At 40.6% G+C, this 18823-nt stretch overlaps 1 protein-coding gene across 1 annotated transcript in view; it reads right to left on the bottom strand.

Moving 5' to 3' along the window:
* LOC134660932 (F-actin-monooxygenase Mical-like) overlaps window positions 1-18823 on the bottom strand; it is an 81311-nt gene that overhangs the window by 49292 nt on the left and 13196 nt on the right. The window contains exons 3-9 of the mRNA XM_063516816.1: window positions 8161-8337; window positions 6948-7115; window positions 5834-5918; window positions 4309-4496; window positions 3084-3254; window positions 2098-2295; window positions 269-467 (exon numbers count right to left, since the gene is read on the bottom strand). Coding sequence (XP_063372886.1) covers window positions 269-467; window positions 2098-2295; window positions 3084-3254; window positions 4309-4496; window positions 5834-5918; window positions 6948-7115; window positions 8161-8337 — 1186 coding nt within the window. The remainder of the gene's footprint in view (window positions 1-268; window positions 468-2097; window positions 2296-3083; window positions 3255-4308; window positions 4497-5833; window positions 5919-6947; window positions 7116-8160; window positions 8338-18823) is intronic.

The following is an 18823-nucleotide window of genomic DNA, read 5'->3' as shown; positions in this document are numbered from 1 at the left end:
AAATGACCTATCGCCCCTGAAAGTTGAAGTTTAGGCAAAACGCGAGTATGTCACTTAGAGAATTAGGCACGAGCTCTAAACAGCCGGTCCACTATACAGACAAACAGCGAAACGGCCAGCAAACTAGATAGTCTTTATGCCCCTAAAGATTGAAGTTTAGGCATAACGCGATATAGGCACTATCCGTTTTAGGCAGACGGAGAACAAAGGCAAATTCCACGCAGACAAAGTCGCGGGCAAAAGCTAGTATATAAATATGTGTATTTACCCAGCAGTCTATAGACAGACTCCCGCTCCGCTATGACGTGTAGGGGGTGTAGGGCGCCGCTCCAGGCGCGGACGGCCCACGCCGCGTCCAGCGCGGAGAGGAAGCCGCGCGCGCAGCCCGAGCCCGTCGGCCAGAAGGGCTCCAGCAGGCTGTCGCCGACCAGCTGGCACAGCAGCCGCCGCCCGAGCCGCTCGTACACCTGCCGCACAAAACAGATACAGTACAGAAACACTGACAATCAATAGCATAGTCGCGCTACCCCCTCTGCCACACATACGGTAGCGTTACTCCATCTTCGAGTCAATCCCGTGCCGTGATTGGTCCGTGTCTTTGAACGGACCAATCACGGCACGGGATTCGCTCACCTCGTCCCCACGCACCCCCGTATTTTTGGCAGCATCGGTTTCATGAAAGAATTGGCCTAAGCTCAGTCTAGAGGTTGGATTGTCTGTGTACAGAAATCAATCTACATACAAAGTGCGCTCGAGCAACGCACACATAGACACTGCTCACAGACACGATATCTCGGACCGGTTGGGACCAGTGCGAGCGCGAGTGCCATCCGCTTGAGACACGCGTCTGTGAACTTTTTTGTGCAATAATGGAGAAACAAAAAAAAAGTTATTATAACTGTTCAGTGGACGGTTGTTTAAATTCAACATTAAACTGTGAATTGTCGTTTTAGGGTTCCGTAACCAAATGGCAAAAAACGGAACCCTTATAGATTCGTCATGTCTGTCTGTCTGTCTGTCCGTCTGTCTGTCCGTCCGTATGTCACAGCCACTTTTCTCCGAAACTATAAGAACTATACTGTTGAAACTTGGTAAGTAGATGTATTCTGTGAACCGCATTAAAATTTTCACATAAAAATAGAAAAAAAACAATAATTTTTTGGGGTTCCCCATACTTCGAACTGAAACTCAAAAAAATTTTTTTTTCTTCAAACCCATACGTGTGGGGTATCTATGGATAGGTCTTCAAAAATGATATTGAGGTTTCTAATATCATTTTTTTCTAAACTGAATAGTTTGCGCGAGAGACACTTCCAAAGTGGTAAAATGTGTGTCCCCCCCCCCCCCTGTAACTTCTAAAATAAGAGAATGATAAAACTAAAAAAATATATGATGTACATTACCATGTAAACTTCCACCGAAAATTGGTTTGAACGAGATCTAGTAAGTAGTTTTTTTTTATACGTCATAAATCGGCTAAATACGGAACCCTTCATGGGCGAGTCCGACTCGCACTTGGCCGCTTTTTAAGCTACCAGTGGTTTCAGAGAGGTAAGTTATTAGGTAAGTAGGTATCTGCTTGTAGTTCGAAGGTTCGTTTTAACGTTAAACAGAACAGTTAGGTAGGTAGGTATAGGTAAGCACCCCGCCTCGGCCACTACTAGATACGAGTGCCACTACCACGATAGTTTTTTGTGCATAAGTCATAGTTAACAACCCTAGAGCGACCGCCGAGCGTAGGTATGAAAAGTGAAGTACATACATGTGATTGACTTCTGTACTGTATCTGTTTTGTGCCTGCGGTCATTTCTCTTTTCTTACACCATTCCCTAACCCTGGGTTAACCGGTTAAACCTGGAGTTACCATGGCTACCAGTACAATTTGACACCGGGTAACCCCGCGTTGGTGGGATGGTGCAAGCGGCGCTTAGACAATATACGAGTACACACTTTACACCTCCTGAATCTCTAGGAAATCTCTAGTTCCATCTTCACTCGATTTAAGTGTTAGAGAAGTTACAAAATATAGTTTTCTCGAAATATTCAAACCGTCATTCTTTAATATATTGATAACAGCGCCATCTATCGTATTCTTACCATGCTAGCGTTTTCAGCAGCATACATCGACGTAAAGTCAAACAGCGCGATATCCGGCTCGCCGTAGTGGTTAAGCGCGAACTCGGAGAGTGGCAAGCGGCCCTCGGTTGAGAAGCGGGCCGCTTCTTGGGCGTATCGCATGAGGGCCGCTCGGTCAACGTTCTCGAAGGAAAGGAGGCGGGAGACTTCGGCGTAATCCTGGGTGATAATAATTCAGTCAAAAACTTACATTTACTACTCGTCGTGCGAGTTTCATTGTGTTACCAAAGATAAGAACACAATTAGGTATTAAAAAAATGTTTACGTATGAAGCCTAGCTTAAGTTTCCGTGCACAGCTTTGTAATAAATTACCGTCTGATCTGAGAGGGGCAGGCTAATTCAATGAGTTTTAAGCTAAATTATCGCAGTACATTTTAAACCACTACCCACCTTAAAAAAAATAGTTGCGTGAGCGGTGAGCGTGTACCTCTCGAGCGACTTTGTATATTATAACATTTATAACTCTGTTCTCGTGTAAGTGACTTGTATGTCTTTTATGAGAATAAATATCTTTAAACCTAAACCTACATTTCTCATGGCCTGCAGCGGTATCATTGGCGCGTTTTTATCACCTGTCATGTCATGCTTCCCTTTCGCGCTTACATACTTGGTAGAACGTGACAGGCATGGTGACAAATGATAAACAGCCGGCCATTATAGCCCTTAATGCGTCAGAGTTCATTTATGAAACGGGTAGAACGTAATACGTTTCGACCCTAAGGAATTTCATTTCACTTTTCAAGTATACGAGTATACTTCTTTTTGTTTTGATGTGCGATTAGCAGTAAAAATCGAAGTGACAATGATATACGCAGATGATATAAACAGAAAGCCCTTATCCAAAATACTAATTTTATAGACACGAAACATTTTCAATTTCAATACTAATCTAACAAACAGTGTGACATCCATCACACACCTCCATACATTACAACCGAGTACTCACATTTAGCAGCACTCCTTTATCCAGCAGACTGGGTTTTTTAGCCGTCATCACGAAGTAATGCGTGTCGTCCTTATAGTACACGATGTTCTCGAGGTCTATGCCAGTCACCTCGTATAGTTCTTTGAAGAATTTCTGATTGAATATGAACGCTACGCCGCTTATTTCTGGGACCTGGAACAATCGGTTGTAGAACATTTCACCTTTTTATGATATAGGAGGCAAACAAGCAGACGAATCGCCTGATCGAACGAGCGAGCGAAGCGATCTACGTATAAAACTATCGAATAAAAAATATATATGCATAAATTATTTTATTATTTGTATATCATTTTGACCCATGTTCTTTCACTGATACCTATCTGTTAAAATTGTTAAATATGGAACGGTGTCGTCAACGCCATCTAGCCGAGCATATTCCAAAGGTGCGTGCGCCATCTATCCGAGAATGGCTTTGTCTTGATTTCCGAGACACGTTTTTTCCTTAGACTTTATTCATCTTATACGGAGTTACATATGTCTTTGCTAGTACAGTGGGCTAAGAAAGTGATCTACCAGTTTTGACAAAAGTTTCTGCGAGAACGATCGCTAAGGTTGACAATTGTCACTGACATATGTCAATCGACCTTGTTGTCTCATGACGTTCAAACGAACCTCAACCGTAGGGTGGTAAACCACATTATTGGCCGACTGTACCAGGGGGGTGTCACTCCGCAGTTTAGGTACATTTGGCCGGCGCGCCCATCGGACAGGCGTATGGCAGTGGGCTGCCGCTCGGCGCGCACGATAGTCGTGTCACGCGGCGCTCGCGCAAAATTGAAAATACACAATGGCTTCGAAACTTACTTCCGTGAGAATCAGACATACTATCTCCGGATAAAAAATGTATGTTTACATAATCAACGTTTGTAATTCCTACATATTTATCTTAAAAATAATAAATCAGTGAGTATAGGTATAAAAACTTGTCAAGTGATAACCCCGTGCCGACACTCACAGCTCGGTCATAAAACTGCGGCGCGCAAAGGAGATTCACGGTTCGTGCGCGGTTATAAGTTTCAATTTTGCTTGCAGGCGGCGATATAGGTGTAATTTTATACCTAAATCTGACTTTTGTGAAGGAGTGAATTTTCTGTACGGTAGTACTATTAGTTATTCTGTGACTGTACATACTTTTACAAGGGGCAGGCTGTAACGATACTTTTACAAGGGGCAGGCTGTAACGTACCGATGCTTCCTGTTCGCTGTGCCTGTTTATGAAGTTGGCGGTGATCGCCATGGCGAGTTTCCCGCGGAACTCCTTCCGCTTGAAGCCGTGCAGCGTGTTGCGCTTGCCGTCCGCGCCGAGCAGCACGTCCAACTCGTACTGGGACACCGGGTGGTCGGGCGGCGACACGCGCGCTCGCCAGCCCAGGGCTGCAAACATCAACTTGATTAGGTTGATTCACAGACAAGGCATCCTCTAGACTGAGCATAGTAAAGCTACCCCCTCTGCCACTATATACGGTAGTTTTACTCCATCTTCGAGTCAAAGTGTCAGAATCCCGTACCGTGATTGGTCCGTGTCTTTGAACGGACCAACACGGGCCCGTATTTTTGGCAGCATCGGTTTCATGAAATAATTGCTCTAAACTCCGTCTAGAGGATTCCTAGTCTATTAACCTATTAACTGTTTCGACGAAACGAGGAAATAAGGAAAATAACAAAAATTATAGATGCGCTAAAACAAGACCTACAACTTAAGTGGAAATGGGCTGGCCATTTATCCCGATACTTGGACGGAAGGTGGACCTTAAGAGTAACAAAATGGCCAGGACCAAGGGGAAAAAGAGGCCGAGGAAAACCACAAAAACGATGGGCGGACGACATCATACAGATGGCCTACCGCGAACCACGTTCGAAGTGTTGCCTCCCTGTCACACTTACGTGCGAATTTACAAGTGCGACAGAGAGGCAACACGTCGAACGTGGTTCGCGGTAGGCCCTCAGATAGCTGGAAAGAACTGGATGGAAACAGCAAAAACATAGAGAGAAATGGAAAGGTACTGAGGAGGTTTCACCCAGCAGGGATCAGTGCAATCAAAAGTGCAACCAATTGAATAAAAACAACTTATATTAAAGCACTGAGCAAATAAAGCTATAATAATAATAACCTTTTCGACGCCGTGTCAACAGCGTGTCAAACACAAAAGCTGTCACGCTGACGCCACGTGACCGAAGTGTCAAAACTGAAATTGAACTTTATGCATATGCACGTATGTTGCTCTGTGGTCTGTGACCGATTAATCGGTCTTTGGCATCGAACCGACGGTGGGGATATATCGGTCGTTGGCGTCCAAAAGGTTAATACGATACTGCGGAAACGTGTTGCCTTCCTGATGCGCAGAGTACGAGAGAGTACCAATAACCTCCCGAGTGCTGTTATGTTTTTGATAAGTGCGAATGCATTGTTATGAGGCATTGGAACTATGTGCATACAGGCGACCGACCTCTCATTTGTAATGTTATAAATAGGAACGAATAATTGAATTTGACATGAATTTTATTATATAGTGTTTAACATGTTTTAGTACATGTTAATTAGTTTTGTTCCGTGGTCATTATTATTTGTATTCTTACCATATCTCGGGACCGTGGGGTCCCGGACCTTTGGAAGGCGTGCGTGGTGCCGAATACTAACAATTTTATGGACCTATGCAGTCTGAAATAAGTATATTGAATTGAATGAACTGGTTTGTAAATAATTAGCTTACTTTCAGAATTCTCTGTGACTGTGGGCTCGAGCAAGCCTTCGAAACTGACTCCCTCGTGGATCTCGACGCCGAGCAACAGCGCCACCTGTCGACAAACACGTTACACCATTCAGTTCAACTTTAATTTATTGTATTCAGTTTGTACCTGTTCAATTAAAATTAGTTTATTTCGAGTACTACCTACTAAAGCACCTGACTTAAGTTTCAAGATGACATGTACTGGTATCGCGCCATAGAGAAATAAAGACAAGAGTGCTCACTCCATACATCAGTTCAGACTATTAATTTCAGTGTCTACATCTAGCATCGAGTAGCGGAACTATCAGTACTGCTACTTGACAATAGATGTAGCACCGACCGGAAAGTCTTATCTCAACAGCATAAGACTTTCCGGTCGGTGCTACATCTATTGTCAAGTAGTAGTACTGATAGTTCCGCTACTTGATGCTAGATGCTAATAGTCTTTTTGGTACTAAAACTGATGTATGGAGTGAGCACTCTATGTATTTTTTTCTCTATGATCGCGTCGAGCACTGAAATATTAATATGTAAGCCTAAGAAAACAATGATAAACAAATTTCACAACCTTCAATGGTCAATGGTATGACTAGAGATGCCAGGAATATTCGGCAACTATTCTGTATTCGGCCTATACGAAAACTGTTTTTTGAGCATTCGTTTATCATGGGTCCGATTTTATTGACTATGACTACATTCACTAGTTCTGGGTAACAAAAATGAAATCTTAGCAAACGTTGTGCCTTGTTGGCGAACAGTTTTCATAATAAATGTGACTCAAATGTACAAATGTTATCGAGAGAGGGGGGCAAATATTCGGTATTCGGCCAAAACCACTATTCGGGGCATCTCTAGGTATGACACAAAACCTGTAAGTAAAACTTTGCCAAAAGGCCGAGGATGTGACCTTATTTACTGCTGTGGCGCGACGAGCCGAAGTGGATCTTGGCTTCCGACAAAAAAGATCGTCCATGCTTCTCTGTCCAAAGCTGTTTCCACCCAGTGAAGGTCTTTTGGCACTACATTTCTCCAGCGGTAGCTAGCACCTCCACATGGGTGTGGTGACCTTGAACGTGATCGTGCCTTCATGTAGTACCTTGAGCAGGATGCACTGCAGCTGCCTGATGCTGATGTGGTCGATGGAGCCGGCGCAGAACTTGCCGAAGAACTTCTTGGCGGCCAGCGCCCGCAGGTCGTGGATCACGAACGGCCACAGGTGCAGCACGTTGTTGCGCGACATGCGGTCTCGTTTCTCGACGACCACCTAAAAGGTATTAATAAGAATAATAATATATACTTGGTCAAGCAAATCTTGTCAGTAGTAAAGGCGGCAAATTTGAAAAATCGCGGGTTGGCAACACTACGTTTGAATTGTTTGAATGAAGTAAAGCACCAGAAGATTAATAGATAAGCGTAGACAGCAGTTATTTTTAGACACAATTTATATTTTAAAACCCGTATAAAACTATAAAGAGTAGGTAATTTGATTGTGACGTCACATGCTAGTGTTTCATATAAATTCAATAGTAGCAAAACCGTTCTGACAGTTTGAAAAGAGGAACTGATTTGACTAGTAATCAAATACCCTATTGTTTTAAAATCGCGTGTCATTTATATCTTATCTGTGGAACTGTTTTGTTTACACTTCATCGTTTCCTAGGGCTACCATACTTTAGTTTGCTTTACATTGCTACTGACATATCCAGCTTGACAGACTATAGCCATTTATTTACATCTCAATTTACATAAGGACAAATGTGGCTAATTCCGTCCACGAGCGACCTTATATTTCTTTGATTTTCTATCGTAGGAAAAAAACATTATGCTGAACTAATAGCAATCGCTGCTTTGTCGATGAATTTATCAATTTTGTTCGTTGTTTGAGATAAACGCTAATGGACGGAATGCAAATGCACTTCGCAAAACTTTAAAACTCACATGAGATACATGACAAATTTGCGTGATATCTGTCATCCTTCCGCCTTATTCAGCTTATAAAGATGTATGCATTCCACGTAATATGATTGAAGCGGCCGCCCCCTTTCCGCTTAATAATAAACTTGTATTATTTATATACGGCTGACTTAGTGGAAACTAAAATTTCCATACGCAATCTGTTTTGTTTTTAAGGTTTCCGAACCCAAAGGGTAAAAACGGGACCCTATTATAAGACTCCACTGTCCATCTGTCTGTCACCAGGCTGTATCTCATGAACCGTGATAGCTAGATAGATTTCTGTTGCCGCTATAACAACAAATACTAAAAAGTACGGAACCCTCGGTGTGCGACTACCTGTATCTGACACGTACCACTTTAGCCCCCAGTAGTTGGCACTCGACGGCGGCGCGCAGCCCGCACGGCCCGGCGCCGATGATCAGCACCTTGTTCTGTGCACATATCCGCCCCTTGCCGTACACCTTGTGGTTGGCCCGCGCGTCGAACTTCTTAAACAGGGCTTGCGCTTTCCATGAGCTGCTGAGTTTTGTCTGAAAACAAAAGACAGGTTTTTTTTATTATGATTGAAGCCAAGGAAAAACGGTAACTAGAAAGGAACAAAACATACAGCGCGGTTCGCGAAACTTGCGACGGGCGATAAAGACATCGCGCAGAAAAAAACGGGTTTGTTGGCATTACTCATATAGTTTTCGTTAACCCGCTCACCCGCTCCGTGCACCCGCGCCAGCCTTACCAATTATATTTTAAAATATACATACCTGAATCATATTAACAATATTTTCTCAATAGCTAAATGTTAATTTACTCTTCCTATACATGATTCATAACAGGGATCGGATACCGGTGTTTATTGTATGGGAACGAAAACGGTATTTTTGCGTTCTTTGTTAATTATTTCATTTCTATTTGGGCAATCTAATAATACGAAGTCGTTACCTAATAAAAAATGCAACTGAGTCCTACAATTCGAGTATAAAACAATTCGAAAAAAGAACCTGTATCGATCCTTGGTTCATAATGGCGTCTGCTGCGTAGTCTATATAATTAATTTTAAAAGTAACTGAACATTCCGCTCTTGCCTTGTAAAAACCACAACAAAGAGCAGTACTAATTACTAAAAAGGAAATACATAATCATAATACACAAAATAAATTATTGATAAACACTGGCTTGGCATGCAAAGTGGTCTGCCTACGTGCAGTACGCGAATCCTACGCGTTGCTTTATTGGATAACGTAAGACGATAATTTATTTCAGTTTTATGAGTAACGCCATAGATTTGTTGTTTTATATTATTGTATTAGTTAGATACAATCTGCTCTACTGGTTCCTAATATTATCCTCCTAAGGCCCGAGACCTATAGTACCTATTCAGTTCGATGTAATTTAAACCATGTTCAATTAGAACAGAGTCGCTTTTGCTTTGTTTCGTTCTATTATCAAACAAGGCACAATCAACTCTATTTTCTACAATTTAGGTTCAAATTTCAGTGGCAAATTTTGGATGTTTCGTTTGTATGGCTGGGCCTTATGAGGATATTATTGACTGAGCGAGAGGGAAATATCCCTCATTGTATGTCCAGATTCTCGCGAAATTTGGTGAAATTCGATCATTATACATCTTATGTTAACTCTTAGTGTAAGGCCTGAGTGGACGCTCGAAGCGGAGCGTTCGGCGGAGCGTGCAGCGTGGCGTCGGGCTCACAAGTGATTGAAGTGATTTGAGCAGAGTGTACTAAGGCCGCCCCTATACGCTTGCATTTGTTTAACATGCACGCTGCACGCCCCGCCCCGCTGCACGCCCAACTTGAGCGTCCACTCAGGCCTTACACTTACACTTAAGTACAACATTACAGGTAGGGAGAATTTTAACTTTCTGTGTATTATTTAAATAAATTTCAGTTTCGCATTTGCACATTGCCGGACGAAGGGTTAATTGTTATTGTATCAAATCGCAAAGCATAATTAGTAATACAATTACTTAGACGTATTAAGCAAAAAAATATTATGAACAATTTATTTAATTTTTATAATTAGGTAAATGAAAGTAGCAGCGCAGTCATGTTCAGTTATGCAGATTTCATCTGTTATGTATAAAACTTTTAATTAACGCAGCATATAATAAATACTTATATTTAATTGGGCGAACAGGCCCCAATTTCACATCGGTGACAGATGCGACAATTGTAAAACATCACTGTTGCTGACGTCACAGGCTTCCATGGGCTACGGTTACCGCTTACCATCGGGCGGGCCGTATTCTTGTTTGCCACCATCATTGTATTATTAAAAAAAAACTTTATTATATCGGAATAAAACAGATATTTCTCTTGTTCTTCTCTCTTCTACTTAGAATCCAACTGAGTGGAACTGAAATAAATTAAGGTTATCCCTAATCTAAACGCTAATATAACAAATGCGAAAGTATGTAACTCTGTCTGTCTATTGCCTCTTCAATTTGGTATGTAGAGTCTGTGCGGAAAGAGAAGAGTCGTGGATTGTATTGGGCCCCATACATTCCACGACTCTTCTCTTTCCTAACAAACTCTAGTTTGAGGCCCAGGGCCTTTCCCGGTAAGAGTTACAGAGGATAGTAATTCTCAAACCAACTTTCCACGCAGACGAAGTTGCGGATCCGTCTAGTATAAAATATAATACAAAATCAAATAATAGTCGACATTGTTCTACTTTCTATATCTAAAGCGTGAAATATATATGTAGAAAACGCGCCGTGATTATTGCAAATATGTTGAGTATTTCTTTAGAAAAACTGGTATTAGTTAGGCTTGATTCGGATAAAATGCTACCTACTGCTAGTGTATAGGTACTGTAAGAAAAACGCATAAAACGCTCGTATATACTTAAGTAGGTAATTTGTACTGTAATGGAGAATAGTCACAAATGCATTCGCACGCAATAACAATCTGTGTAATAAATTATTAACTAATTCGCAATGCAATTGAAATAGATAAAATGATATTATTTACAGTACATATGGTGCTACTTTACCGCACTAGTGTGATAATAAGCTCATTACGCAACTATTTCCAAAATTTAAAGTGCCATATGTACTGTAAATAGGGATTCACAACGCAAATCGTGTCAATTTAAAACACTCCGTCCGGCCGTGTTTTAATTTATCGCCACTCGTTGCGAATTTCCTATTTTTCGCACTTGTATCGTAATATATACTATTATTAATAGTATAACATCTTTAATAGACATACTTAATAGACACATGATTCATAGCTAATTTAGGTTTGTAGTGCGTTTATGAATAACGCCATTAATTAATCGAACGAGCGAGCGAAGCGAAGTGAAGTTCTAATTCTTACATTCAACTTGGAACACGCGGCTGGCTAGGAGCACGTCCCGGCATTTCGATGTTTTTAAGCTAAACTATCAGAGGATAGTTTGATACACAAAAACTTAACGAAATGTATTCTAACATATATGAAATTGGGTAAACGTGTAGATGAAGGCATTCTATTTTAGTCATTAAATTACGAGCAGGCTTGATCAAGGGTTTATTATTGATATTATTATTATTGAGCTAGAAGGCCAAAAAGCTATTTGTGAGGGGTCTTGGTTCTCTTATTTTGATGAAAATATGGTCGAGTTTGGTATCAAATGAAAGTGCTCGGTTTACACATTTTAATATTGTTTTTAAATTTACGATTTTAACATAATTAGCAAGATAACGATATAAAATACGATAAACATAATATAAGTATTTGACATTTGACAAGAATGATTACGGCTTTACCACGGATAACAGTTTATTTATGGTGACTCAAATCTATCAGTTAAGGGCTCCACAGACCTTGCAATGAATCGCACGCGGTTTTCGATCAAAGAATAGTATAAAATCTTCCTATTTACAGACATCGATTACTTTGTATTGTACCTAAGCGTCATTGTAGATCTGTGGCGATAACTGAAGATACGACATTTCGGCTTAGCGTGCCTCAGTACAATCGTAAAATCGTAAAAAGCAATAGTTAGACAGGTTAGCGTGTACGCAGACGCACTTTCGCTCGATGTCGGAGCTACATAGATTAACACCTAGATACATTCATGAATGAAATAGAAATATCGTTTATTTGCCAGAAATGTGGTAGGGTCGACTACAAAGAGATGTATCCACTTTTTCACCTTATTACAAGGCAGTAAGGTGAAAAAGTGGATACATCTCCTTGTAGTCAACTGTACATAAATTAGGTGGTAGCCTTCATCTTAAATCGAACATCTTCGATTTTACTTACAATCTAGCTGCTGTAAATGCTGTAAATAGTGTAAAGTGGTGCAAAATATTGACGCCGCCATTTCTTAATGTGTACGAAGAACGATATTAACACATTCGCGGACACGAAAGCTGTAGCATTCGCGCAGTTTTTTGTTTCCTTTGGCCTATGACATGACATATGACGTCACTTACAGTCCGCGGACGTGTTAAGATCGAAATACATGATATTTGTAGAGCCATAAGAGCGTGTCACATATTTTTGCGGCCTTAGAAGAGTAACATATTATTGCAGGTTACAATAATGTACTTAAATGTCAAAATTCTGAAGAAGCAAAGCTTATCAGTAGAAAAAGGCGGCAAATTTGAAAATTCGCGGGTTAGCAACACTACGTTTGAATTGTTCAAAAATCACGTGTCATTTTTATATCTTATCTGTAGAACGTAGAACTGCATTTTGTTTACATAATTTCATCGTTTCTCGATGTACATTGCTGCTTTTTGTTCGTTTCCTAGGGATACCATATGGGAATACTTTAGTTTGCTTTACATTGATAACAGACTATAGATGGAACTTCCATCATGGAAGTCATCTTGAGAGTATTTTTTTGTCTAGTGTACTTGATAGCTTATTATGCTGCAGACTAAAGTGGAAGGGCGAAAGGGTTTAACCATTTCTAGGCAACACATGCTGGCAATTCGTTGTATTGTAGCTGTTTATAAAATCCAGCTATCGCTTTACTGGGGCCTTACCATGATGTCCTTATTGCGATTCTGTTTAGGATCCGTACCATTACCATCACGCAAAAAACGGCAAAATAATCACGTTTGTTGTATGGTAGCCCCACTTAAATATTTATTTTGTTTTGTTTTTTGTATTCGTTGTTACCTATAGCGGCAACAGAAATACATCATCTGTGAAAATTTCAATTGTCTAGCTATCACGAGTTACTGTCTGGTGACAGACAGACGGACGGACAGCGGAGTCTTAGTAATAGGGTCCCGTTTTTAACCTTTGGGCACGGAACCCTAAAAAGTAGAGGATGCCTCTCCAGTCTCCAGGCTCTTGCATTAACCACCTCTTTCTAATTAGCACTGAGTGAAAGAGATAACGTATTGCCAGGCGCACGCTCGCACATGTGATAAAGCATATGTAAATCTAATACAAGAACCACTGTTTTAACCAAGTCATCGCAAAATGAACTCTATCCGTTAGTAATAGAGTCCACGGCAACCCACGCATAACACCATTTTAAACGCATACTTGAATAATTAGTTGCCAGTACTTTTCTTTCGCTTAAGCGGTGATCACACTTTCCAATGTAAAATATATCTGTACGCTTTGGTACTCAGAAATATCTAAACAAGAATTATGGCCTTCAGTGGCGTCTGCCAAGCTACTACATAAGTACATATTATAAACTGAAATTCTTTCGCAATTTGTATGTTTCTGGGGTACAGCAAATAGAAGTAGAATCGACCGTCATTTTTCAAAACCGTTCATGAAGCTAAGGGCCACTTGCACCATTCACTAACCCGGGGTTAACCACCTAAACCTGGAGTTACCATGGTTACCAGCGGTGGTAGATCGGTCGCATTTTTATCGCTTGTCACCATGCCTGTCACTTTCTAACAAGTATGTAAGTGCGAAAGTGACGGGCATGGTGACAGGAGATAAAAGTGGAACCATGCTTCGCCCGCAGTACATTTTGACACTGGGTTAACGGTTTAACGGGTTAGTGGGATGATGCAAGACTGCAAGTGGCGCAAATTCTATTAGACCTATTCAGGGATCTATTTATTAAAACCGACGAGTGTACAGCAAGCTTTAGATCAGTTTTAGCGCTGCCCACCTTTTAGCCTTGACGTCATTCGTCGTAGCCTTGGCCGTTCTATTATCGACCCTACGACATGGTTTTTTAATTCAAAATGGCTCGTCGATTTGTACGATCTATTTATTGTGCGTACAATTGAGTTGTTAGAACAAATTCGCATTGGAAATCTGTTGTGATTGAGTATAGATACAGTTCATACATTTCGTGCCTGTACCACTACCACCAGTTTGGCACTGACATAAAAGTCATCGAGAACGTAATTTACATTCTATGCATCTCGCTCGTATTCGCATAATAGTGCAAGCGAGATGTATAGAAAGTAAATTACGTTCTCGAAAGCGTTTATGTCAGTTTTGACACTGTCAATGACTCATGGTACGGGCTCTGGTCACAGTAACAATCAATATGAAAGTCGCTTATCTACTATTGTCACTGTGCCGAAGTACGAAATGGTGTTGAAGTTAAATTCCTTGGCCGTACATTATACAGTACCATTTCGTACCTCGTCACAGTGGCAATAGTATGACATCCTTAGCGACTTTCATATACCTAAACGGTAAATATTATACAGAGATTTACCGATTAACTGAGATGTCGTTTTGGTAAGAAAACTGATGTATGTATGTACCACTCTTTCTTTACTTATATTTCTCTATAATTATATTAAGTACTGTAAAATGGGGTGAGTAGGCGCAAAACTGACATTCAAACCTCGATAACATTTTATTTTTACATATGCAAACTGAATGTTTTAGGTATATAATAAGTGTTCCGGACGTTTGTATTTTAGTTTTTATTTTATTTTGGGTAGTTCCTTCATTTCATAACTTTGACGATAAGCAGGAAAACCCACCTCACCCCATAGTCCCTCGTATTTGGGGTGAGTTGGGTTTTCATACAAAGGTGAAGGTGAAAGGTGATTTTTTTTTATTATGACTATTACTATAGCTCCATTTTAAATTGGAATACATTATTTTTGTAGCAGAAGCCTTAAAAATCCATCTCACCCCCCTTTCATCCCTTCTCTCCCCATTCATAACCCTACTCACCCCATTTTACGGTAATGAAAATTTACTATGCATATAATAATATTAATTTGAGCCTATATACGTCCCACTCTGCTGGGCACAGGGCTCCTCTCATGCGCGAGAGGGCTCGGGCTATAGTCCCCACGCTAGCCCAGTGCGGATTGGGGACTTCACATACACCTTTGAATTTCTTCGCAGATGTATACAGGTTTCCTCACGATGTTTTCCTTCACCGAAAAACTAGTGGTAAATATCAAATGATATTTCGTACATAAGTTCCGAAAAACTCATTGGTACGAGCCAGGATTTGAACCCGCGATCTCCGGATTGAAAGTCGGGCGTCATATCCACTCGGCCACCACCGCTTATATCCGTGATTATTTCTCACTTGATGGTCTCATCGGAAGATCAGCGCTGGAAGTCGCCAGCAACATGCTGAGATGGGGCCATTTCGTGACACTTTATTTTCATTATGTTATTTTTGTGTAATTATGTGTATCATCGTCTGTGTGTTTACGAATAAAAAACTATTCTACTCTATTCTATTCTATATAAACTAGCTTTAGATCTAAAAATGTTCAGTGACTCAGATCCGCGAAGGAAAACACAATATGTACTTGTATAATTCTTGTGAATGTTGCCAAAAATGCACAGAATTTCCTTGAATAAACTAGAATTCTAAACATGTCTTGTTTTAGTATAACATCCCTTGACCATTGCCTAGACTGTATACATAACAGTTAGTTATGCTGGTCATTTTCGACCAATCGGCAACCATTGTTAAAAGTTACAAGCTTATTAGAAGCTTATAATAGGGCTCATTTAGACGGTGCGAGAAATCGCATTCGAGTTTCATTACATTGCGTTATTTGATCGGTCGGCTGAATTGATGTAACCTCTATGGTCCGCAATGTAACTAAAATCGTATGCGAGTTCGCGCGCCGTCTAAAGGAACCCTTAGTCTCCGACCGAAGTTCGGTTTCGGCAGTGGCGGCACTACCTACCGAAAATGCAGCATGCTATGCTGCATTTTCGGTAGGTAGTGTCCAGCCGAATTATGTTTCTGCCCAATAACGTTCGGGTCCGGACAAAACTAGAGCACAACCGAACCTCCGGTTTCGGTAAAAAAAACCGTTTTCGGTAGGACACTACTGATAATACGACCATTAAGAAGGTACTTAAGTGTTATTTATTTAAATAATGTAACGAGCAATATTAGCGAGTGTTTCCGAGTCACCCTGTAGTCGCGGTATCTGGAGCGGAAAATAAGTAATTGAGGCAAAAAGTAGAAAGTAAAATGCTAAGCAAACAGGCCGGAAGCCATGATGTCTTATAAATTACCCGGTTTGATTAACTCCGGTAATATAATTATGATGTAACTCGGATGTAATAGTAATAGTCGAAAAAGAAAACCATATTTTACGATGTCTATGATACAGGAGGCAAAGCAGCAGACGAATCGCCTAATGGTAAGCGATTACCGTCGCCTATGGACACCCGCAACACCAGAGGGGTTGTAAGTGCGATGCCGGCCTTTAAGATGGGAGTACGCTCTTTTCTTGAAGGTTTAAAGGTCGTATCGGTCCGGAAATACCGCGGGCGACATAATTCCACAGTTTTGCTTGGAAGGCAGGAAGTTTCTGGAGAAACGCACAGTTGAGGACTGCCAGCCATCTAAGTGGTGAATTGAAAATATCTAAGCACAGAAACACACGCTTTACACGCTTAGCTTAAGCACACTTTTATTTAGAACTAGCTTCTTCTCGCGACTTCGTTTGTGTTGTGTGGTATAAGCGAAATGTGAGACGCAAGACTAATTGGGCCGGTGAAATACAACCCTAAACAATGCACCGCCATTTGGATAAGATGTGAGACATGAAAGTCAAAGAATTTAAAGATACATTCGGCAAATAGCTATCGCGAATTTATTATGGTACCTTTATTTACCGACGTTTCGACACAGGTTTCACTGGTGGGGGTGGTGGTAAGGTTTAATATGTCTTCAAAACGAGAAAGTTATAAATGTTATATTTTTATTATTTATTTAGTTATTTATTACACAATAGTTACAACTTTTTTTGTTAAGGACAAAGCTCCACAAAACTACATTTGATATTGTAAATCGTGTAAGTATAATTAACTTAACAAAAAAGTTTAGACTAATAGTGTGGACGGTGAGCAACACTTAATATCAAACCTGACCAGCGGTGAACCTTATGTTGTCGCAATAGGGTTTAGGTACGAGGTGTCAGTTAACACGGACAATGTGTACAGGCCCGACTAATACTTAGTTCGGTGTAGACTTCTCTACGGATCAATACCCGACGTATTGCGCACTTTAGTTAAAAACCATTTACATAGGACGATTATTTATACATTTTTTCGTTAGTCGTACCCGTCGTACGTAGCATGTTCCTTTACGTCACAGACAAGACATCCTCTATATACTGAGTATAGTAACGCTACCCCCTCTGCCACTTATACGGTAGTTTTACTCCATCTTCGAGTCAATCCCGTGCCGTGATTGGTCCGTGTCTTTGAACGGACCAATCACGGCACGGGATTCGCTCACCTCGTCCCCACGCACCCCCGTATTTTTGGCAGCATCGGTTTCATGAAATAATTGCTCTAAACTCCGTCTAGAGGATTCCTAGTCTATGCTTTACGTATACCTATCCCTAGCCAGTATTAGGATATTGGACTACTAGCCAAATCAGTTTGTTTTTTCGAACTGTAAAAACGATTTGCCCCTATCAAAGAGAATTTGAGATAGAGGCGGATTTTCAAAGTAAATTATGTAGTCACAGTAAATTTACTGCCATCTTTTGACAGAAGATTAATTCGAGCGATGGCGCCATACCTTTGGCCTAGTGTCGAGTAGATGGCGTAAATTTTTGATATTTATCAAATTAACACATATCAGTGAAAGAATAAGGATCAAAGTCAAATGGCGTTCTAACAGTTGTAATCTTCTTTCGAAAGATGGCAGTAAATGTAAAGTGGCTACATAATTTACCATGACAGTAACTCTCTATACACTCTATTCTCTTTGCCTCTATGGAATTTATACCTATATTACAGAAAACCGGCTTGAGAAGATTCTGAAGGGATCACGTACGCCAAAAACATGTCTTAAGCGGAAAAGCGTGCAAACAGCAACACTCTGAACTGTCCATCCGTGGACCTTATGCCCTTTGTAATAAGGTCCACGGATGGTCAGTTAACAGTGTGGGCGATAGTATTAACCGTAAAAACATCCATGAAAAAATGTCACAGTCCTGAAAATAGTGTACTTATTACGCTGTAAGTAAATTATATTATACGTGATCGTAGAGTATCAGTATCAACATCAAATAGTAACGCCCAAAGTGCCAAAATATATCGTCACCTTTGTTACTATATAAAGTGTCATTCTATGGATGCCATAAACAAACCGCCATATGTACTAAAATTGACACTGAATGTCAATATACGAGGGGTATTCAAAATATTCTCGGTATGAGAATGAAAACAAACAAGTACGAAAAGTTTGATATTTTTATTTTTCAATATACTCCCCCCCTATGTTCATACACTTAAAAGATCGATCAATTATTTTTTTTAATCCCTCGTAAAAATATTTTTTATCTTTCGTGTAAAAATGCTCCTCCACTGCCGCCTTCAATGCTTCATCGTCAGAAAATTTATTTCCACGCAGATCCTTTTTAAGATTGGGGAGCAAAAAGAAGTCGCTGGGGGCTAAGTCCGGACTATACGGTGGGTGAGTAACAGTTTTAAACCCACGTTCAACAATAGCTGCCTTGGCAATATGAGCAGTATGGACGGGGGCGTTGTCATGCAGAAGCAGAATACCTTTGGTTAACTTTCCTCGCCTCTTTTCTTTAATTACATCCTTTAATTGACGTAGAAT

Source organism: Cydia amplana, chromosome Z (assembly GCF_948474715.1).
Source record: "Cydia amplana chromosome Z, ilCydAmpl1.1, whole genome shotgun sequence".
Classification (NCBI taxonomy): Eukaryota; Metazoa; Arthropoda; class Insecta; order Lepidoptera; family Tortricidae; genus Cydia; species Cydia amplana.
Note: the sequence above shows the minus strand (reverse complement) of the source record. Positions and strands in the feature narration are given on the sequence as shown.